The sequence below is a fragment of the Puntigrus tetrazona genome, chromosome 21 (genome assembly GCF_018831695.1).
Source record: "Puntigrus tetrazona isolate hp1 chromosome 21, ASM1883169v1, whole genome shotgun sequence".
NCBI lineage: Eukaryota > Metazoa > Chordata > Actinopteri > Cypriniformes > Cyprinidae > Puntigrus > Puntigrus tetrazona.
Genome location: NC_056719.1, coordinates 14,676,235 through 14,701,296, shown reverse-complemented (window position 1 = coordinate 14,701,296; position 25,062 = coordinate 14,676,235). Strand labels below are relative to the sequence as shown.

The 25,062-nt window shown below is 41.8% G+C and overlaps 1 protein-coding gene across 4 annotated transcripts in view; it reads right to left on the bottom strand.

Moving 5' to 3' along the window:
• The window catches only part of ebf1b (EBF transcription factor 1b), a 120,647-nt gene that overhangs the window by 7,464 nt on the left and 88,121 nt on the right, over positions 1–25,062 (bottom strand). For 3 of the 4 annotated variants that reach the window (XM_043222041.1, XM_043222038.1, XM_043222040.1), the window contains exons 10-14: positions 24,097–24,223; positions 14,335–14,423; positions 2,220–2,285; positions 1,286–1,463; positions 996–1,175 (exon numbers count right to left, since the gene is read on the bottom strand). In XM_043222041.1, coding sequence (XP_043077976.1) covers positions 996–1,175; positions 1,286–1,463; positions 2,220–2,285; positions 14,335–14,423; positions 24,097–24,223 — 640 coding nt within the window. The remainder of the gene's footprint in view (positions 1–995; positions 1,176–1,285; positions 1,464–2,219; positions 2,286–14,334; positions 14,424–24,096; positions 24,224–25,062) is intronic. The other variant, XM_043222039.1, reaches the window with a different exon arrangement.

The following is a 25,062-nucleotide window of genomic DNA, read 5'->3' as shown; positions in this document are numbered from 1 at the left end:
AAATATTGCCTGTAAATTTTACAAGTTACTGTATTAAATTAAGTGTGAAAATGCTGAAGTGTAATGATTAAAGTACTATTTTCTTGTGAAACGTACTTCAGTTCATAATAGCATTATTTATTTTTAAATACGTATCATTTATTTATTACTTTTTAACATTTTAATTTCGTTGGAAAAAAGGCTTCTGCAAACCAACTGCTTTTGTGTTTTATGAAAAACAGGAAGACTGTATAGGGGCCGCTTACACTACAACATTTTCAGTCAAAAACGGCTATCTTTTTAGACGTTTTACCTGTTCATTTACGCGACTTTACATCATTACATCTGCGTCTTGTGGACTGAAAATGACTTTCGAAGTGCAACCATTATCATTTGCGCGTGTTAGAAATGCACAGTACAAACATACACAACAATGGCGGAGTACACGGTACTGTTGTTGCCATAGACATGTACAGGCTTCCAATCTGAGCGCTCCAAGCGCTTAGACACGTCAGCCATCTTGGAAAGGTCAATTTGTTGTCAATCACTATGCTATGAGTCCGCAGACCATCGGCTGTGCAGGATTGTGGCAAATTCATTGGTTTCTATGGTGAACAATGACAAGTTGACTATTGCAATATGGCGGACGGCTTGTGTATAGTGGCCAATAGAAAAAGTCGCTAATGAAGCATCTATACACATATATATATATATATGGTTGTTATTGCGCAAGTTTGCTAACGCTTTTTTCTCAAAGTGTGGAATTACAAAATTACAATGGAGATGCATCATATAATCGTCACTTACCTACAGGTGCTGTTTACTAAGAAGGTGACAGCGCCAACTACTGGCCTGGCATACATTATACAGCATTTTTGGATATTTTTGCAGATATTAGTTAAAATGTTGTCTTGATATGTGAAACATTTTAAAAACGCAAGGGAAACGTTCTTCCATTTTTGACCACAACGTTGTCGTGTAAACGTAGTCATAGGATATGGCATCTCAATGCTCACTTGCGTAGGGCGAGTTGGCGGCAGAGCCGTTCAGGAAGCTCGGGGAGCCGGTCAGGTTGGTCATGCCGCTGTTTCCGTAGCCGTTCATGCTGGTGGATACCGTACTGTAACTGCTCTGCTGAGGGGTGGAGCTGGGGACATATCCGTGCGGTGATACGCTACTCGTGTTGCGACTGAAACCTGCGGCCGGACACAGAGACAACTTCAACTTCACGTCAACTTTACCTTTATCCTACACATCCAGTGGGTATGTCCGCGAAGAGGGAAAAAGCTAGAGAAAAACAGCTCACCCTGGTTTCCACCCTGAGACGACTCTGAGACGTTAACGGCGAGCTGTCCGGTGAAGGAGTTCACTCCCATCATGCTTGCGTGGACCGAGCTGTTGGTGAGGCCGGTCAGCTGGTTGTGGTTTCGTGGCACATTGTACAGGGCTTCGGCGATGTCTGCTGCTCGCTTTAAAATGATTTCCTAAGGAAAAATGATCCATCATCTCTCACAATTGAACACTTTCTTAGTACACATGGGAGTTTTTTCAACTTTCATGTCCCTGGACTGATTTTGTCAACACTTTATTTTGATGATCGATTTTAGACATGCTGTTTTGTATAAGTACTACTAACAACTAATTGTCCACTAGAAGTCCTTAGAGTATTAGTAGACTGCCTGCTTAATATCTGCACTTTATTTTGATGTTTCCCCAACACACATTCTGCTGTCTATAAATAACTTTGTGATTTATAAAAATGTGATTTATAGTCGTATTTGTAACGTTACTTATAGTCAACTATATATTTCTAGGGAGACCATCAAAAACAAAACCAAAGCAAAAAAACTATTTGTGAACAAATTAATCGTGATTAATCACATCCAAAATAAAAGTTTTCGTCGACATAATAAAAGTGTGTGTACTGTGTCTATTTATTATGTATATTTAAATACACACCCATGTATATATATACATGTGTGTGTGTATATATATATATATATATATATATATATATATATATATATATATATATATATATATATATATATATATAGGAAACGACAGCACAACTTTTTTTATTTATATATATGTTTTGTAGGTTATTTTAAGTTTGTAGGACCAAAATACAGATACAAACACCCATATATTTTCAACATGTGTCGACAGTCAACTGTTAGCCAAGGGATTTTACGCAACTGTGTCCTTCATCAATGATAATCAAAGAGTTTCCCCCTCACCTGGTTGTTATGAGGCATTCCATAAAGTGCTTCCACTAGATCTGCTGCTCTCTTCAAAATCACTTCCTGCATGCGCAACAGAACAAACAAAGGAACTATTAATGACAAAACAGTTCGAGAACCGTTTTCGTCCTCAGTTCAATCTTTGTACATTTGCAATCCATAATGCTTGTCACTTGTAAAGATATAATGTGATGTTGTTCTCGTTCGCAGATGAAAAAGGCTTGAATTTCCGTTTAATAACATCGGCGATCACAGCCAAGTGGAACACATGGAGCTGATGTTTGCTCAATTGTTCTGTGTCTGTCAGGATGAAAAAGTGCGGTATTTCAGCAAACATCTGCTTTGCGTTGAGGAAGGACAATGCAATCTATGTTTGCAGCGAAGGTCACTCGGTTTCACAGTACTGGGCAATAACTCAGCGGAGAGCCAGCTCTCATAAGAGCTCTTGCGATGACGGTACATCAGAGATGGAATCGATGCGTTCCCGCTAATGAGAAGTAATTACTTTAACATATGCTTTTCTGCGCAGTCACATGATGGGGAAGAAGGACATCGGGTGTCATGATTGTTTAAGTGCAATGGCTGGAAAACATTAGAGACTTTTGTGTTGCTTTAATAATGTGATTATGTGGCTTGCGCAATATCTCCACATTATCAAACTAGCATGGGAGAAGCGCACCGAACGCCACTCTTGTCTTGGCCAGTAAAAGTCGAGACGCGAAATCAAACAAATGTTCGCAAACAATGAATTAATGATGCAATACGGATCACATCATGTAGGTTTGTCATTCGACTTCTCTCATAAATCAAAGGCAATAACAAGTCAAAACAAACATTTGCTTTTTCACAAAATTGCAACTTTTGTGTGATTTTGAAACCCATGTTCCTGTGATTGTAAACCCTTTGATAAACATTTTCTTTACTCAAAAAAAAATATATGTATATATATATATATATATATATATATATATATATATATATATATATATATATATATGAATAATTATATAAATAAAACAAATGAACCATGACAGTTTAATTCTAAATGTTACTTTGTCATTTAAATCTAAATTTATACATATATCATTCCTATTTTAATTGTTTAATTTATATGAATGTAAATATATTGTATGTAAATAACAACGATTGCATGAATTCATTTGAAGAAATTTGTGCTCATGTATACAAAATAATGAGGCCTTTTAATTTTGCATGCGATTAAAACTCATGGGATTTTGTTTTTTGTAAGAGTACAGTCGTTAGATCCTCGGATCGCAGATCCGCTCACACGACCCTCAAGCTTTTTTCTTGTTTCTCCGTCCTGCATGTTGGCGAGTGTGAGGTCTTTGGGAGAAGTTAATGCGGAAGGGCGCTGCTCCAGCTAACCGAATGACAGGCAGAAAATTGCTCCCCCCTCTGAATGCAACCTTCACCAGGATCTTACCCCTTAGCATGTGTGTGTGAGCGCTGTGTTGGAACATATTGCCTCCCAATCGGCCCTGGGGTGTGTCGCACCGTGCACACACACACACACACACACACAAACGCACAAACAAAACTTGACGGGGGGTCAGGCAAGCAATGAGGAGTTTTAGTGCGCTGTCCAAGGTGCTAAATTCACTCAATTATGGCCGTGCTGGCACTGTGTTAACCTCTCATTATCGTCACGGGGAGCTGTTAGAGCGATAGATCCTGCAGCGAGAGTGAGGAGGCGGAGGAGAGTCCCTCTGCAGCCCGGCGTGGGGGAGCGCGAGAGGGATACTGGCGAGCGAAAGGGCCCGAATAAACGCGGGGCGGCCTGGAGGCACTGAATTACCAGTACGTGCGAGTTCAGCCAAAACATCAATCAAATTCAGCGGAAAAGATGAGGAGCAGAGGTCGATGATGAATACTGTATAGCAGAAACACTGAGCTCTATACATCACAAGCGTAATATGTTTTCCTATGCCTTTGGACCAGGTGCTGAGACTCATCCATTAAAGTCAAAGAGTGATCAGTTCGGTTAAGAAATCATCGAACCCACATGAATAAAAACACGGAAATCAGGACGAAACTGATATTTACAGTTAAATACAATCCATAAGCATCCAGTAACTCAACATTAGGTAAAATGAACTATACCTCCACATTACTTATTATTAGTAAATCATGTTAAATAAATCAACATCTCAGGAAGATTTCAAACTCCTGAAACATAATTTCATACCTGTCCACTGTAGAGGATGCCAGGACTAAAAGCACATTTGTTAGGAATTTTGAGAGACATAACATTATAGGAAAATAAATTATGTATCAATACTCTTATGAAATATTAGATTGATTATTATGAAAATCTGGACAAATATTACTCCCTTTATGACAAATTCTTTTCAACACGCTGTCCCAACGGCACATTAATACGCAGTGTACAGATACAATGGGAAAACAAGTATAGGGACATTTGTACACACATATTTCATAAAACAAAACAGTATATAATATTGTAAATAATACTGTTAATATTTTGTAACGTAGTGGAAAATCAGTCTTAAACAAAGTTTGGCATCCTGAAAAATCCCAAACCTTAAAATCGATTGGTGATAAAAATAAATAAATAAATAAGAATTAATGACATGAAGAAATACTATAATAATTCACAAAACTTTTTTCTGGGTTTTAGAAGGCTAGATCATCATTGCATTGCATTAAATGTTTTGTCCAAATATAACTTTGATCATAAAACTAAGCATTTAAATATCACCTTACTAAAAAATGATTGGGAGATGCATAGTGTCAACTGAAATGTGTTTGCATTTTATGTATTTATGCGTGTTAAGTATTAATGAAGATCATATTGATTTACATTGCAAGCTATCTCTTTAAAACTGTTATTTCATAAGTAATTTTAAAGTAAGATTTAGCATGAAAATCAAGACCGTTTTGTATCTAAAATTAATCCTTATTTTTACACCTAATACTAAGCTAGTGTGTAGCACCAGAACATTGTGAATAAAGTGAATTAGTCTCATGTCAATATTATATCATAATTATTGTATTGTATTGAAGTTTTCATTGTTAAATTGAAATCATCGTTTTTTGCGTCCATGGAAGCCGTGAAGTCACTGGAGCACCTTGTTTAAGAAAACAGATACTAAAAACTGATTAATAAAGGCTCAAAAACGGGCAGGTTGTGTAGGTCCATGTCAGATCTCATTGTCAATGTAAATGTCCAGCAGAGCATTCACACTTCTGTTGTCCTCTCTAATCCTTTCACACGGGCTACTACACCGTCTGTCCTTCTGAGCTCCTCAGGTCTGTCTGCGTCTGGCTTTGAACTGGAAACATTACAGCCTCTATAGGAAACTAAACTGATGCGTTCAGATAAGAGAAACGCTGAAAAATGACCGGTGCATTCAGAAACGAAGAGGCAGGTAATATTGCACGTGCAGTATTGATTAAAAGTGGCCATTTTCACATTTTGCATGAAAAACGTCTCGGTTACGTATGTAACCCTCGTTCCCTGAAGAAGGGAGCGGAGACGTCACGCCGGATGACCGACGAATTGGGATCTCGCCGAGAGACCAATCTACTTCGAGTGTATCTAAACAAGCCAATTGAAGATTGGCATGCGCTAATCGCATCCAGCTGCCGCTGATCACAGCGCGTGTATAAATAAGCAGCGGGTGCAGCGCATATTCAGGTTTTCGCTGAGGAGCCGAGCTAGTGACCCGGCCCCTTCAGCAGAGGTGCAGCACCGTGGCGGCGGGCGTGGCGTCTCCGTTCCCTTCTTCAGGGAACGAGGGTTACATACGTAACCGAGGCGTTCCCTTTCAGTCGGTCACTCCGAGTCACGTCGGATGACCGGTTTAATTGGGATCCCTACCAAAACGCCATGGGCGCTGCCTCTTCCAGTGTCCTGTGGGAGCCCACAAGCCCCCTCAGTCTATCGGCGTAGGCCGGGGCTCAACCACAAGAAGCCAGCTACTTTTGTAACACTACCCATTCGTAAGACTGGAACACTGGGAAACGCCCCACGTTCTAGTGAACAGGGACGTCGCGGAAGTCCAGCCTTCCCGTAGGAGGTCTCGGAACGAATACGCATATGGACAGTATTTCAGTTTGCATATGGAAAATTGGAGGTGATTGAACCCTCTTAGACGGGCAGAAGGTCTGCCGGGAAACACGGGCTCTAAGGCTATGCCGTGGAAATACACACATAAAGTCCTCTTGGGGTACTTTACATGGCTCCCAGCCCTCACCGGTTCTCACGGATTCATCGAGAGGGCCTGGCGCCGGATGCTCCGCAACATCTGGCTGCCGAGGGGAATGGAGGAGCTCGACAGGGTCTACTGTATGGACGCTCTGGAGCGGTTAACAAGCCGACCCAAACCGGGCCTCTCAGTGCTTCTACCAGTTTGAGGTGAGAACACAGGAGGATACCGGTTCCACACGTAGGCTATAGAATCTAGCAATCGTGTTGGGGTCGCCCAGCCCGCAGCTCTACAATCTGTCAGCGAGGTGCCACGAGCCACCGCCCAGGACGATGCAACACTTGCTGAGTGTGCCCGCAACCTGAAGGGGGCAGGGCATACCCTGTGCTTGGTATGCTAGGGTAATGGCGTCCACTATCCAGTGAGCCATCCTCTGCTTGGAGGCGGCACTCCCCTTCTGCCGGCCTCTGTGACAAAACGAGCTGGACTGAGGTCCTGAAGCTTTGTGTCCGGTCAACGTAGCATCGGAGTGCTCGGACGGGACAAGCAACGTCAGGGCTGGGTCTGCCTCCTCCAGGGGCAGCGCTTGAAGGTTCACCACCTGGTCTCTGAAGGGGTAGTGGGAACCTTGGGCACGTAGGCGGGCCGTGGCCTCAGTGGTACCTGGGAATCCGCGAGCCCAAACTGTAGGCACACAGAATCGTCGACCGAAAAAGCCTGCAGGTCCCCTACCCTCTTGATGGAGGCCAATGCGAGCAGGAGCAATGTCTTCATAGATAAAAGAACTTTAGCACAACTGCTGGCAAGGGTTCAACGGAGCCTACTGCAGTGCTGTCAGCACTACAGACAGGTCCCAAGAGGGTACTGTTGGGAGCCGTGGAGGATTCAACCTCCTGGCTTCCCTCAGGAACCTGATAATCCGGCCATGCTTACCCACAGACCTCCCATCTATGGGGTCATGATTTGCAGCGATTGTAGCCACGTAGACTTTAAGGGTGGAGGGAGACAGCCTTCGCTCCAACCCTTGCTGCAAGAAGATAAGCACGACTGATAGGGCAATTCGGGGTCTTCACCCTGAGAAGAACACCACTCGATTTAACAGGCTCTACTTCAAGGCATAGGCCTGTCTCGTGGACGGCACTCTAGCCGAAGAAATGGTGTCGACTACCTCTTGAGGTAGGTCACCTAGAGCCTCCGCATCCCATCCAGGGACCAGACATGGAGTTTCCAGAGGTCTGGACGCGGGTGCCAAGGGGTGCCCCATCTCTGAGTCAGAAGATCCTTCCTCAGAGGATCGGCCAAGGAGGGCTGTCGCGAGGAGCACAAGTTCTGGGAACCAAGTCTTCACCAGTAGGGTGCTACTAGCAAGACCTGCTCCTAGTCCTCCCTGACCTTGCACAGTGTCTGAGCAAGAAGGCTCACTGGGGAAATACATACTTGCAAAGGCCCCCGCAGCCAGCTGTGTGCCAGTGGGCAATGGGAAGTCTCTGGAGAGGCAAACAGGTCTACCTGAGTGGCTCGGAAACGTTCCCAATCAGCTGAACCGCCCGGGGATGGAGTCTCCATTCTCCGGGTAGTGCAGCTCGCGACAGCTCGTCGGCTGCCTGGTTGCACACTCCTGGAATGTGAATGGCGAGAGCGACCTCAGAACTTCCGACTCCATAGGAGGAGGAGGTGGTGGGCTAGTTGCGACATACGACGGGAGCGTAGACCACCTTGTTGGTTGATGTACGCAACGGTCAGTATGTTGTCTGTGCAGACTAGTACATGCTGGCCTCGAAGGCAGTTCTCGAGACTGCCTAGGGCGAGATGTGCTGCCAGCAACTTTAGGCAGTTGATGTGCCATTGCAGTTGAGGGCCCGTCCAAACCCCTGACACTGCATGCCCGTTGCACGTGGCCCCTCAGCCGGTGGTGGAGGCATCCGTGAAACCACAGCATACCTGGAGACCTTCTCCAGGGCACTCCGCCCGAAGGAACGAGAGGTCTGACCACGGGGTGAAGGTTTGGCGGCAGGCGGTGTTATTTGAACCGGTGAGTGCCACTTTGCCACGCCCACCTCGGGACTCGATCGTGTAGCCAATGTTGAAGCGGTCTCATATGGATTAGTCCCAGCGGCATCACTGTGGCGCGGCTGCCATATGCCCCAGGAGCCTCTGAAAATATTTCAGTGGGACCGCCATCCTGCTCTTGAACATATTGAAGCAGTTCAACACCGAATTGGCACGCTCCTCTGTGAGGTGTGCCATCTGATCGATCGAATCCAGCTCCATCCCAAGAAAAGAGATCCTCTGCGTTGGACAGAGTTTGCTCTTCTCCTGGTTGACCTGAAACCCCAACTGGCTGAGGTGCTGTAGCACCAGATCCTGTGTTCGCACAACTGAGCCGGGACTGAGCCAGTCATCCAGTTGGTTGAGAATGCGAACGCCTTACTCTCTCAGTGGAGCAAGGGCTGCTTCCGCGACTTGCATGAAGGCAGCGTGGCGACAGGGAGAGCCCGAAGGGTAGGACTTGTACTGATATGCTCGACCTTGAACGCCAACCTCAGGAATGGCCTGTGGCATGGAAGAATCGACACATGAAAAGCACGTGTCCTTCAGGTCGATCGCTGCAACCAATCCTGGGGACGGACGCACTGAATAGGCGTTTCTGTGTCAACATCCTGAACGGGAGTGCTCGATTCAGGACTCACAGATCCAAGATTGGTCATAACCCACCGCCTTTCTTGGGCACTATGAAGTATGGGCTGTAAGCCCCGACCTCATATCGGCTGGAGGAAGCGGCTTTATCGTGCCTTCACTAGAAGGACAGCAATCTCCGCCCACAAGACAGGGGCACACGCATTGTTCACTGACATATAGCGGATCCCACTGAACTTGGGGGCGCCGGATGAACTGAATCATATAGCCGAAGTCGAAGGGTTCGCAGGAGCCACCGGGATAGCCTGGGAAGATTCAACCAGGCATCCAGAGACCGAACTAGCGGCTCGGCGGAACCACCGGCGTGCAGGCGATGGGGCAGAGGGGAGTGCAGGGACCCGGCTCGGGCGTCTCGTGGCCGGTCCGAAGCGGGGTCTGAGTGTGTGCAACTCTTACCTGCATCCCCGCAGAAGTGAGGCGGGTAGGCTGTTGGTTCGTCCTCCCAGTCTTCCCACTGCTGCATATTAGCCCAAGGAGAGCGTGAGTGGCGCGGAACTGGCCCGCTCAACTCCTCGCTCTCCTGGGGACCCAGAGACAGAGAAACCGCCCTTGTCGAGGTTTTAGGTAGCGGCAACATTCTCTGCCCGGCAGAGCAGCTCCCTCCATCCCCGGATCTGAGGGCCTCTTGCACCTGCGCTTCCTCCAGGTTTGGCAGGAGCCTGGACAGGCTGGGTGGCTGCCCTGCTGCCAGCTCCACGGTGCTGCCTAGATGGGGGCTGCTGCGTTGACTGCACGGGAGCGGTGGCGGCAGCAGGGGGCACCCTCGGCGACGAGCTGGCTGAGGTGGGCCGTCGGCGGCTGGGTGAAGGCAGCAGCTGCACGCCGAGGCAGGATGTTTCTTACCTCAGTCTGCTTCTGGGCAGCGGAGAACTGCTGGGCAAAGTTCTCCACTGCGTCGCCGAAGTGGCGGTCTGGGACATGGGGGCATTCAAGGGCGTGTCTTGTCTACCTCGCGCATGTCGACCAAACACAGCCACAGATGGCGTTTCTGGACCACCGTAGTGGCCATCGCACAACCCAGAGACCGCGTTGTGACCTTCGTCGCTCGTGGCGCGAGGTCCATCACGATACAGAGTTCTTTCAGAACTTCCAGGTCATGACCACCCCTGTGCAGATCCTTCAGTGCCTTGGCCTGATGAACCTGCAACAACGCCAAAGCGTGTACTGCAGACGCAGCTTGTCCACAGGCCGCACAAGGCACTGCCGTTCGGAGCCGACGAGTACCTGCAGGCCCGGGAGGGGAGCACAGGATCACCGCACTAAGCGGAAGCGGCATTGGGACACAGCTGCATCCCAACTGACCGCTCCACTGGGGCGATCACCGTAACTCCTGGCTGTGCCACTGTCAAGGGTGGTGAAGGAGGAGGAGCCACTGGGGCAGTTTCTGGCAGTGAAAGGTGCTTTCCACATCCCAGTAAGCTCCTCATGCACTTCCGGGAAGAAAGGTACCAGGGTGGGGCCCTGAGAACCAGCGCAAGCCACCCTTAAATACCAATCGTCCAGCCTCGAGGCCCGGGAAGCAGTGGAGGTTTCCACTTGATCCCGATCACCTCGACGGCCTGGGCAAGCATAGCCACCATTTCTAGATCTGTATCCAGTACATTCAACGCCTGGTAGACGCAGAGCAACCGGATCTTCACTTCCAGAAATGTCTGGCTCACCTTCCGATGCAGCGATTGACTTCTGATCATCAGGGGGAGCCCAAGAGGGTACAGCTGATACCCCACGTGAGGGTCCAGACTGCCCCTTTGCAGCTCCACTGGTTGCAGAGTTTAAGCTTTGTGTCACAACGAAATGGAGCCCACCTGTCTGCAGCCAGAATGAGAACCAAGTCGAGCAAACACAAGCTCCGCCTCCTTTTTCAAGGCGACAGAGCCCGCCCATCACTCCGAGATGACCATCTCCCGCGAGAAATGATTCATCCACAACCGCCACCTCAGCGTGCTAAGCCCAGGCACACGAGGCAGCGATTGTGACCATCACCTAACACCAGGTAACAACCGCATCCAGAAACACACGGGTGTACGTAGTCTGAAGCAAGACCCACGCTGTCTTCCAAGACGCGTCGAGTTTGCCAGACGTAACGTCGTCTTTAAAAAGACGCACCCGCGAATGCTCTTTAGTGCTGCGGCAACAGGGGATAGCCGTTTTGCACACAAACAGGGGTAGTGCAGCCTGATTGTGGCAATCCACTCGACGCAGGAAAACGACCTCCGCTGAAACGCCGTACTCCAACACTCGTAGATCGTCTTTGGAGCGGAACAGTCACGCTTCGGCTCCGGCGAAAAAGCTGAATATGCGCTGCACCCGCTGCTTATTTATACACGCGCTGTGATCAGCGGCAGCTGGATGCGATTAGCGCATGCCAATCTTCAATTGGCTTGTTTAGATACACTCGAAGTAGATTGGTCTCTCGGCGAGATCCCAATTCGTCGGTCATCCGGCGTGACTCGGAGTGACCGACTGAAAGGGAACCTATAAATAATAAATATCTCACATACATTTTGACTCTAAAATTAGCTTACAGTCGATTCATTATATATATTCCTAAGCAAGAATTCTAAAAAGTTTAGCTTTTGTTTACGGTTTGTCTGTGAATCAGCTTTATATAAAACAGTAGAAGTCTATGGCATGTCTTCATTTAGATCTGTGTGTGTGTGTGTGTGTGCCAGTCTCTCTCTGTGGTGTCCCCTGTGTTTGGCTGGTATGATTGAGGTGAGCAGTTGAAAAGAGAGCCCCGTCAACAAACTGTTATTACCTCAATAAGGACGAGAAAATCGATGGGGCGGAGAGGAACAGAGCTTGTGAGTGTGTGTGTGTGTGTGTGTGTGTGTGTGTGTGTGGCGCCGCTGCTGCCAATGGGACAGCAGCCAAGACCAGAGAGATGGAGAGAGAGCGAGAGATTATGTATGATTCTCTGTTCCTCCATATGTCCGACCTCTTCATTGAGCTCAACACTGTTCTGAATGTCAGAGGTGCCAGTGTGCTGGAATAATTTCTCTTCCTGCTTTCAAACACACACACACACACACACACACACACACACACACACACACACATCTACTGCTGTGACTCAATTACTGGTGCTGGAGCAATAATAAAGTCCGGCCAGCGGAGACTTCGATCGCTGACCTGCCGGGAGGCACCGCTGGACAGCTGACTTCACCATGATGGATCACCTCTGGGTGCCCGCACTCTTAAACTCACACACACACACACACACACATACACACACTCACTCACTTGTATATACAATAAGCTCACGGCACATGCCCAAACATACACGCTTGTGAAATGAACAAGCAAAACACACTCAACTCTCTAAACAAAAGATGAACGTAGAAAGGGACGTTTTTAGGTTTCTGTGATTTTGCCAACTATCTTCCTAAAAAAGCATTATTGCTGGTACTGGAATAATATTGCCATCAAACAATCATATTTAAGGCTAGATAGGTGGTCTAGGTGGATAGGTATTGGTCTGGAGAAACTCTCAGGTTGATTTTCATCAACATATAATTTGCCAGAGATTACAAATAATAGTGGAGCGTCTGTAACTCCGCCCACTAACGTATGATTGGTATAGCCAACCCTGCAAAAGATGCACTTTAATCAACGGATCCGGTGGTGCAGATGAAGTTCATTGTAATCTTTTTGATGCAAACAACCTGCGATCGAATTCACCTTTTGCCAGTTTTTTCAAATCTCATGACACATCAGAAATGCAATAAAATCGAAGGAAATAATGATATATTGAATAATATGAAATAATGAATAATGAAGTTGATTGTTGAGTTGAGGTGGAGTTAGGGTAGTAGTATTAATATCAGAAAATCCTGCTATTTAAACACGGTATAAATAGCCACTGCAGAATAATATTGTATTAATATAATAGCTCATAAACAATCATATATATACATCAAAGGATAAAATAAGAAGTTAATAGCAAAAATTTACTGAATGCGTACTTAATCACATAAGAGATTATGATAAGAGTGTGAAAACAATGAAATATATATATATATATATATATATATATATATATATATATATGATAAATAATAATTATTATATATATTATTATATTATTATTATAATATATTATTATTATATTTATTATATAATTATATATTATTATATAATTATACGGTAGAGAAATAATTGCAAACCTTATGAATGTAAGTTTGATTATTATTTATTTGATTGATTATTTTATATGAGATTACAAAATATTATAATATATTATATTATATTATTATACTTGGACTTAAATCAAAATGCCAGAATATAGTTTTAGTCTCAAACCTAAGCGACAGTCTAACCCTAAGCCATTAAAAAAAATATTTGCAGATAGGAATATTGTTCCAGAACGACAAGAAAGTTGATCCAGGAACACGTTGTACTTGACGAAACCTAAGCCAGTGTTTTCCGACACCTGACCTAGTCTCTATATAACTGAGATTTGAACTGAGAATCACAGGGATCGAACAAAGAATACTTCTAGAGCTCCAGCGCAACAATCCCAAACCAAACGCCTCCTCCCTCCGTGACGCTAGCTTACTTGGACCACTTATCCGCATATGTTTTGATTAAAACCAAGTTGGCCCGAGCTGAAAAACATCTCAAGCGCTGCACAGAGTACCTGTTACACTCACAACAAACACGACACATGCAAACATGGCTCTGTATACATAGAAGTAAAACAGCAACAGACCGTTTTTTTTTTTTTGCCATGATGCAACTCTTTCTGTCCTTTTGCAACAGACTCTAATGTTCATCCAAGCAGAATTATTACCATATGAGTTTCATCACCGAGACAATGATGACATAACAGAGGCCATCTCAGTCCTTCATAAGTGAGACTCGTTACTTTGATGTTACAGCTAATGCTTTAACGCTCTTTCTAAATCAAGGAAAGAGGATCTGGAAGCACTTAATAGTGATAGAGGAATGTCAGATGAAATGCATACAGCTGTGTAATGATTCACGATTCAACCCACACAACATGCATTTTTGATAAACCTGTTATCTAGTTATGCAATTAAGCCTCCGAACACTAATTGGTTACATTAAAGATGTATAAATTAGAGGTTCGGATAAACTATTCGAAATTACAATGTATTAAATTAATGTGCGGACTTACATGAAATTGAAACTTTTTGACATTTCCATTTCAGTCCATCTCAAAAGCTCGTTTTGACTCTAATAAGTAGTTTGAGATTTCGTACCTTTGGCAAGCGTTCGGGGTCTCCTGGATGCCGAGGTATCACCTTCTGTAACCGCTGAAAACCGTAGTCTATGGTGGGTTCATTCAGAGCTGAGGACACAAACAAAAGAGACAAATCGATCATTTTTGGTGTAATTTTAAAAGACTAGTTAGGTTTTTTCATTTTAATGTGCTGAAAAGAAGAAAGGGTTTGCACATTTTTGGAACAAAATTGAACATTTAGTTGTTGCATTACCACCCCCCCCCCATAAATATACACAAAATTCACTCCAACCCAGAGTAATAACTCTTCAGAAAAATTGCAATAATGAAAAAATACAACAGTTATAATGGAAGTCATTTAAAAATGTTGGGAATTCTTGCATTCATGTTAAGTGCAGGAAGATCTTTTTTTTTTTACGTTTCACGCAGCAATTACTTTGCATAAAGTCTTTATGCTGTCAAAAACACGAAAGCCTGTCACTCAGTCTGAGCAAGGGATGAGATGGAGGACAGGGGAGATATTAACAAGCTATCTGACACCATTTGCTCCTGTAATGGACAGAAAATGGATGTAGAAGATCTGTTCATGATGGCACTTTGTTTGGAAAGTGCCACGGTTTTGAGAGCCTGCTTGGAAGTAAGGGACCAAACAAAAACTCCTAATGGTATTAGCATTCGAGACCAGCTAGCATTTGTTCCAAGCAGCTCAGACAAAGTACATTTTCTAAGGAGACGAGAAAAAAAAAAAATAAATAAAATAAATATATATATATATATATATATATATATACACACACACACACACACACACACACACACACTAACATGTAATACAGAATTATACAATATAACCAAATATTATATTAATTAACATTTAATGATTTATTAAATGTATTATAATGTATTATAATATATTATATTATAGTAAATATAATAAATTATAAAATTCAAAATAAATTATAAAAAATAATTATCATTAATAAATATTATATTATATTATATAATTGTAGCCAAATAAACTATTATATTATACTAAAAAATTATCATTAATTTATATTAACTACATTATATTAATAAACATTTATTCTATTATTATCAATTAAAATAAAAGCTCTAATTATTTATTAAATCGAATAAATAAAAAAAAAAAAAAAAAAACACTTTTTTATTGCACAAAACATTTAACATAACGTGGAACATTACGTGAAAGACGTTACAGGAGTCATCCTATATTCGTCTTTTAATTCATAACAGCTTTTACAGGTTTTAAAGGTGCCAAGTTGTTTGCTTCCCTCTGTGTTTTGGTTAGCATGTGGTTCGCTGTTCACTGGATCCAAAAACGGCATCCGATTAAGCCCAAAATAAGCAAAACGTTCATAAATTACATGTCACATGAGTGTCTCGTCCCAAGGCTGTTGAAGGATGGATGTGTGAGAAGAAAGAGAGAAAAGAGGAAGAGAGAAAGAGAGAGTGGTTTGGGCAGTTTGAGTGCGAGGGAGTGTTAGGGGCTGCTGGGGCATGAAATGTAGGTACTTTCCTGTCGGTTGAAGCAGATGGTTAAGATACTGTAAATTCTGTTTAAGTTATATTGAAGTTAGTGCCTGGCAATTAAGAACATATAGGTTAATGACCGCATAAGTGCTGCTGTTCACAGTTATTACAGCAATAAACGACCTTTCATTATAAAGTTCCTTGGAAATGTTGCTTGATAATATCTAATTAATCTAAGAACCTGTCTGGATGATGGAGAAAGAAAGCTAGTGTGTGTGTGTGTGAGTGTATTGCTGCGTGAGGGGCATCTGTTAATAAAGTGATATGGAGATGGATGAGTCAGTGCGCTCTCAAACACATTCGCATGCTTGTATGTGTCAGGACTACTTCACTTCGCTCTTATTGCCATTGATTTCTACATTGTATCCAATCCTCTCACTCAGCCTGGGGAAAACATTCACTTACCGAGAGACCCAGAGGTCGACGGAGAGAGAGAGAGAGAGAGAGAGAGAGAGAGGTGCGGGGAGACTAGGAATTGTCTTAATGAATTGAACAGAATTTATCTTTTTACCAGTTTGAATGAAATAATATTTTGGATGTAATATAATGCCATTCATGCATTTTAAAGGATTTGTTAATTTGTTGTTTGTGTTTTGGGGGTCCATATAATACAATAAATTTAACCTCATTTTGTAATAATTTAAATTAACAATAGCATATATATATATAATAGTGTATGTAAACAGTTATACTCAATTAAATGTTTTATTAAATAAACATGCAGCAAGATATGCACATTGTAACTAAAAAATACGAACAACAATGACTGTTATTGATTAATATGTATAAATAGGTTAATAATAAAAGGCTAATTATGTTTTTATTATAAAAAATTATATAACATTTTATAACATTTATTAATTATGCATTTTAAGTGTGGCTTTCAAACCGCTGAGCTCAAATCAAAACAAAACAAAACAAAACAAAACAAAACAAAACAAAACAAAACAAAACAAAACAAAACAAAACAAAACAAAACAAAACAAAACAAAACAAAACAAAACAAAACAAAACAGATGAATGTTATGTATGAAGCAAAGCACTGGATAAATAAATACATACATACATACAAAGGTAATCAAGCATTCTTAAACCACGGTAATTCTTGAGTCTAAACCCCTTTCGAAAAATAACCCTAGTCCAAGCGGTGTTTCTGAAGAAGCTGCTTCTTACGAAAGAACCTTTCGTCCACTTTCAACACAGGCTAATAGCGCGGGTCACTGTGTCCCTGGAGAATATGAGTTTTCAATTTGATATACTTTTTGATTTGGCCACCACATCCTCTATCCCTCACTTAAAAGAACGCAGAGATATCAAGGGCATTGAGACATATAAAGTCAATTTCTATACAGGAAATAATCCTTCAAGGGTCTAATAAGGGACAAAGTGGAGAGAATGAAGTTCTCAGAAGAAGAACGAAGCCCATCAACTATTGAAATATCTCTACTGTACAAAAAGTTCTCTTCCCAAAATGGGGAAGTGGGATTGTTGTTGGCCTAACTTTTGACTGTAACCGAGTGCAGTATTCACTACATGCGAAACAAGCGCTAACCACACGGTAAGTATTTATAGCTTGGCCTAACTCCACTTCTTCAAACTGTTTTATTGTTTTCCTCGTATTAATACCACATGGCATCAATTTGCACAGGGATGTTGGTTTATAGCCCTCCCTTGGTAGCTTTAGCGGTTAAATAGCCAAAAATAGCCTAAGTGAGAGAAGTATCTAACTGCGCTACTAGCTAATTTAGCGGCCCAAAATGTTTCAGAAGGGAGTTACAAAAAATATAGATATCGGTTTGAACGTGCTAGCATGGTGATAGAAAATCCAGCGCATCTGATGTAGTACCATATATATCATGTATTGTTATGATACCGGAGATCCATAGGCCTATGACCGTTCTACCTGGTCTAATGTATCCGAACTCAATGAGTTTGTAAAAAATTTGGATGTTAACCAAACCAAACTGAGATTATCAAGAGTCTGTGCGAACACTGTCTGCTAATGTCCACAAAGAGAGAGATCGATAAATAGTGCCACTGGCGCAACATCTGTGAGCTGTCGGCACAAAGCGATTGGCTGATACTGTCTCGCTGATATGAACATCATTGACAATAAATTAATGAGCAAATATACTCCCAGCCCATGAGTATCACTTATTTCTATCCCTCGCTCTCTGAGAAGAATCTCTTGCAATCACCGAGATCAATTCTTATTGAAATTTCATGAGGGCAGATCCAGGCCTTATCATATTTCACTATAATGACCTGGAGGAGGCAATGCTGTGAGTAGAAGGATGGTGGGAAGCATGAGGTAAGTCCTCGTTTAATTTGAGCATAGTACAGTGGCGTGATGGGTAGTAGTCAGGTACGTAATTGCCTATTGCACATACACTCACTCTACAGTCAAACAAGCGCAAAATCCAATAGATTCATTAGATTCATTGATTCAATTGAGCTTAACAGTGATTTGTGAATGAACTGAGATTTGCTTGTTTGTCCGTTGAGTCCCCATATTAACCCTGACATGAACACTCTGGCATTAGTTGCTAACCTGCGTAACACAAACACTTATTAACATAATTGTTCATTTTTTAGATGTCTACGGAGGGTCAGTAAGCTTTTGGATTTCATCTACTATCTTAGCTTTCATGACTTTTCATTTTTGGGTGAACTATGCCTTTAAGTTTTGTTTTAAAACATTATTAAAAACAGCTTTTGAATCAAATTCAAACAAACTGAATTAGCTGAATAAAAGCAAACGGAACATTATCAAATCAGAGTAAATGAATCAGAAACATAACAAAACTAATTCTATTTAAGTACCACCAGACCAGGGATCATGGTCGTTTTTCACTAAAATATTCTTTTTAGAGAGTTCGAATCCAATCAAAAAATTTGAATGAAATCAGTTTGATGGAATAAAAGATAAAAAAAGAAATGATTCCATTCCACAAACCAGTGGTGTATCAGCACTATGATATGGATCGTTTTTCACTAAAAACGTTTTTCATTTAACAAATCAAAATCAATTAATTAAAATTCAATGGATATCTACCTTTTTCCTGACTTAAAAATGGCCGTGGCCATTTGTAAATTCTATGGGTATAGCTTCCGGGTCTCATTCGCGTCCAGCTATTTTTAGCTATACGAAACTTGATTTAAAATTGGTTGTATCGTGTTATTTTAATGTATTAATTAAGAACAAACTGTTTTGTAGTGCAAACAGTTTAACCATTTACTGCACGTTGTTATTCTCCTCATTGGCGTCTAACGAACAGGAAGCCTCACCCATAGGCTTACTTCTGCGTTCAGGAAAAAGGTGGGAAAAATAACTGATTACGTTCTATAATGAGTGGCCTGTTAGCTCCGTATTTGTATTGATCCCAAAAAAAATGCAAACCCAAACCGAATCGAACAGAGCAAAATGAATTAATTCTACAGCGGAATTGATTCCAGTGCTCCGGCGACCATCTCTTTCTCTAAAACAATGTTTTTCAAGGACGCCTGAATCAGATCCGAATTGAATCAGACGAAACAGAATCAAATTGAAAGTTATCCACTCAAATCAATAACGATGCCGAATCTATTCTGGGAAACAAGCGGGTCCGTGGCTCTGACAGCACTACGACTGTATGGATCATCTTTAACTAAAACTCCCATCCTTTTCCTGCAATAGTACTGCAGTAATGAGCAAGGGAATGTCACCACTTCCCTCCCCCTTCATCCCAGAGGGCGCATGTATCCCCCCCCTTCAGGTACGAGCTCTGGGGGATCAATACCCACGGCAGTGGAGCGTTCAATACCTCTGAATTATTGCTTCATTCTTCCCCCTTATTATAGATGAGTTATTTTTTCCAAGCCACACCACTTTAAGATCAATAGAGAACAATCTTATTCTTGTCTTTCCCCCCTCTCTTATTCTACCACACTTTTTTTCTTTCTAATGTTGCATCTTTATGACACGAAACAACTGCATGGCGGTAAAAGAGACGTTGGAGGCGGGTGTAGCCGAATTGGGTTTGAAGCACGCTTTCCTTACAGAATGAAGGAATTGTTTCTTTACATGAGAGAACTATACACATTTAACATGCAGTGTCGTGTTTTAGACTTGAGCAGTTTTTCTCATTACTTTGAGAAACCCAAAACCACTCTTGTGTTTTTTTCTGCATGGTGTGCTGACTAATAGCGTATTTCCATTGTGCTCTTGTTTTCACTGAGGCTGTGTTATATAATAAAGCCTCAAAACTCGTCCTTTGGGGTCTTGTTAGCAGTGTGTGTGTGTGTGTGTGTGATTCATCTACAGTGCTACTAGCCGTTGTGACCGCTGCAGAGATATCTGGCTGCGGTCCGATCTTGCAGTGACCTGGAATTGCCTGTAATCTAATTGGAGGTGCTCGTTGCTTCCGACAATAAAGCATTAAGTTGGCAGCAGTAGATCCCGCAGAATTTTTAACATCAGCAATTACTGCCTGTATAGCAAACAGAAATGCTAGCAGAAAATGCTATTAAGAGGCGATATTTGGTTAAAATTATTGTCACCAATGAAACATCCATTCCGTTTTCGGCTATACTTCCCATAGTGCTTTTAATGGATGCTAGTAGAATTTTCAGCGATGCTATCAGAAAGCAAAATCAACACGACCATATTTATGATTATTTCTTCAAATTCCATTTAAATCTAATTTTACCACTATAATAAAATCGCGAAATATTACTATAAGCTATAATTACGTAACAAAACTTTTTTTTACTTTTCGCATGAATTTTTTGCTCACTATTCAACAACATTTTGTTTTGATGGTGTCACCAAATCACATTTTCCCGATTTAATTTGAGCTATTTTTCCAAATTGGAAATAAGCGACGACATCCAAGTGTCTTTTATGACAACTTTAAAGAAAGTGGTGATTTTCCATCACTGTTGCATGCTACATAATATTTCAATGTTACGTGAGGGATAAAACAAATATAGGAAATATCAATCTCAAAATTCAAAAAATAAAGATCTGTTTCCCTGCGATTCTTGTGAATGTTACGGCAGTTCCATAGGCAGGATTTGTCTCTGTTGCTCCAATGGTTTATCGATTGGCACTTTGCACTTCCTCCTAACAAACACACGACGCTGACATTCAGTTTTAGAAGTGACACAGAACCTGCACTGTCAATTATATGAGATGTATTAGTTTGTCCCCGGGGATCTGTATATGGTGTCCAGTACAACAGAAACACCAGGATGAGAGAAAGACACACAGACGTAGACAATCCTGCTGAAAAAACTAGCCTAAACCAGACTGAAGGTCTTAGCTGAGATGATGCATAGAGATATTACAATTACAGAGTGTCTGTTTACACTGGGTAGGAAATAACCTGCCTTGTTGGCAGAAGTTATTCACACTAACTCTGCACACCAAGTCAATATTACAAAAGATGGTAATCTAACAACGGCTCCAGTGGCGTAGATGGTAATTGTTGCTTATTGTAAGCTTTTTGATGCAATTGACCTTCCCTTTTAGTGTCTCATATCACATCGGAAAGGCAATAAAAAAGAAGGACGCAATCAAAATGTTGATAGCAAAGTATCAGGTTGGGTAGGAAGGGCTTTATTGTCCCAATAATTTGAACTAAATATATAATTCACGCTCAATATGCTATTAATAACGCTCTCAAAATGCGTACACTTTTAGAAAACTTTTAGAAAAAATGGGCTTAGACTAAAATCTAAATCTGAGCTGTTTCAAATAAAAGAAACTTTCATTGGCTGATCTTAAAAGACGTCATTTGTTTCGTCTTAAGATACACACCAAAAATGCTTTTTTCTAAGGTACGTTTATAAAAAAATTACTTAAATGTCCTAATTGAACTATGGCCTAATCCTGACTTAGGCTAAGCCTTGTCTGTAAAAAGCAGGCCCATTTGCACATGGTAGAAAATATGCTATTTTCATTTAGTGTAAATGGCATCTAATTGAACAGCATCTATTGCTATTTGCACTTAGCGTAATTAGCCTCTCATCTCTATTTACCCCTAGTACAAATAGCCACTGCCTTTAAATTCTGATAATGTTTTTAATGGCTGATATTAAAATGATACACCAGGATTTGTCACTAACAAAAAATAAAAAACTTGAGAAATGATTTTTTTAACATTTAGCAGCTGTTATATCATTGGTGTCCTTAAAGATTAAGTTTATAGGAGCGCTAAAATATAATCTAAATGTAAAAGTGGCAAACGAGTATAAACAATGACGCTGCTATAACGAATTCAATAAAAGAAAGTCTCCGATATTTGCTGACAGCCAATACTGTAGCAATATATTGCACATTCTTAGTCAAATGTGATGGTTTAAGAGGGGTTTTGGACCACTAATAAGGCTGGGAGACTAGTTAAACAAGCAGAACAACCAGCTGACCAGGATGGAAAGCTCGATCAGTTTAAACCAGATATTTAGAAGAAGTGTTTTAGCAGACAGTATATCAGGTATACTCTTGTATGGGAGCAATACATTTTATATTTTCTTGTAAAGCACCGGCCAAAAGCGTAGACTTTCTTGAGTCATTGTCTGCAAGACCTTATGTTCAACTTATGTTCTTGTTGTGGTTGACTGATTTAGTCATTTATGGATTCCGACTTCAGTTGTAGTTTCCAGGTAGCCATTGATTAATGCCCGGCCAGAGCCTGGCGGGAGGCGTCCGTGGCTTTGCCTGTATTGATTCAATTAGTTCTGAGGGTTTGCTAGTGTTCTATGCAAATAGCCTTTGCTAGCGGCCTCGGCTAACAGAGACTGATTAGCATCGCCAGCTGTCTGCTGGGTGCTTCTAATACCCATGCCAGCTGCCATCTTTGTGTGCCAGTTGCTTAACGTCGGTGATGCCCCGAAAGGTGCCAACTTGAGTTCATTTTCAAGAGTAAGGTACACGATTAGTTCAAAAAGCTGAAGGTCACCTGTGGCACACAGCTATAAGTTTGAAGATTTACACTTCACTACGTTTGCTTCTGTTTCCAAAGATTTTCTGCCCGGCGCCTGAGAGAAACGTCTGAAATACTCGGAGCAGTGGGAGAAAGAAATAAAATAATAAATCTGCCATCTGTGTCTTCCTTTCAGTGTCACTGGTTGCCACCTACCACTCTGATACCATGTCTATCGTGGCACTTAACTTCTGTGGACGCACATACTGTTTCTCTCTCCCTTTCCTCACTGGAACGAGTCGGTCGCCCTCTCATAAGATCCATCTGTGCACCAGATCAGCTATTTTTCTCTTTTAATTCGCCTTTGATTTAGAATCACTTTCAAGTGCGTCCTCTTGTTTGCGTGGGTGTGCGTGATGATTTAACACCAGCGAGGAAGTACAAACAAAAAGCAACAGAAAAAATAAGCATGAAATTAAGCAGCTGACCTTTGACCTCATGAAAGAAGCAGGAATTGATCGGTTTGGGGTACGAGAAAGTGAGCTTTTTTTGCTGATATACGTGGCTGTTGTTGGCGTTTTTTTAACAATGTGCATTTTTGGCCTTCAAATATTTCATTTGTCTAACAGTTAAATACAGTGTTTATTCATACTGTGCGTAAAGTGCATATAGAACGGAAATCTGTAATTTCGTATTTTGTACGTGAGCCAAACTTAACTGAGGCAGTTTTGAATTTGTTTGTATATTTACGCATTAACGGTTTCAAGTAAGCTGCACAGTTTGTTTCACTGTTTAAATGGCTTCAATATGGTCGCCTATAAAATGCAGCCTGTTTTCTTCCTTAATTGTAACAGGTTTTATGAGCATTAGCTGTTATATTTTCTCCATCAACAGTAATTAAGCTAACAAAGCTGTACATCTGAACAGAGCGTGGTTTTGCGCGTGTGTGCTTGTGAATAACTCAAGATATATGCATACTTAAAACTGATTAAAAAACACATCTTATGCATAACTCTTTAAATAAAAGTAGATTTTTAAGAGATATGAATAGAATTTTATGCATCCTGTGCATGCTCAGACATTCGGAAAATACTGTTCACTGCACTGAAACATATAAATATGAAGCATGAACCTTAATAATAGAATTAAATGTGGTTTGCATGTTTGTTTGGTGATGCTACAAGTGTCCTTCTTACAGTGTACAATACAGAATGATATTAATTAACCATACGTGCTCACTATACGGTTAGGGTTAACAATGAAATAAATGTATTTAACAACAAAATAAAGCGTTACCGTTTCTTGTTTAAAGACAAACAGCTCACCTGTGTAGATGAATCTTCCTGGTGTGCCTTTGCAAAACTGTTTGGACTTATAGGAGAGCGTGACCTCTACGACCCCGGGGATGTGACGCGGAGGGGTCTGAACTCTGATGGCATGAGGCGTGATGAGCTGCGAGGAGAACATGAGATAAAGAGAAGATGTTAGATTCCAGGCACTTCTGTTCCCCTCAGAGGTAGTTGCTTGGCTGGCACAGGAGGCATGAGAAATGAAGTCTACCATCTTTGACACGGGGCACTCGTTTTGAGCCAATCAATAGAGTCGCAAATGCTACGCGACCGGCTAACAGCTCTGGAACTTGAGGAAAATAATGTCAACAAGCGCAGTCACTTGACTAGTGATCATCCTGTGCTGTGACACTGACTTCATAAATCCACAAAAAAAAAATAAAAATAATAAAAAATCACAGTTGATGAAAAAGTCTCAGTAAAGTTAGTTCTGAGAAAAACTCTAGCAGCATTTGTTGGCAGAAGTTAGTTGCGTTTTGCTTGTTCATTTGCCCTGGCTGATTATGTTCTTTGATCCAGTTCTGATCACTAAACAATCTGACTGTGTGTGTGTGTGTGCCATGTGTGTGTTATACGTGAGCGCATGAATCCAGTCTAATCAGTATCAGGCTGTTTATGGTGGGTGGTGAAGGGATGGCGTAGATGAAGGCTGGAAGAGGACAGGTGGAGCTCCTCAGAGACGTAATTAACAGCACACTGTCTTTCAGCATCTCAGTCTATGTGCATGTGGTTCATATGAGCTGTTGTCTGAAACATCTTTGAACATTTGTCTCTCACAGTCATGAACTTTATTTCAAAACAGTAAACAAGTGAACTTCCTAGCTTGACAGCATTTATGGCATTAGACGCAATCTGGATGCAAAAGGGTTCCGAAATGTAGCCAGCAATGGTCGTGATTTCCTTTTGAGAGAGCTCACTGCGGCCAAATTCGAGCCAAGGCGA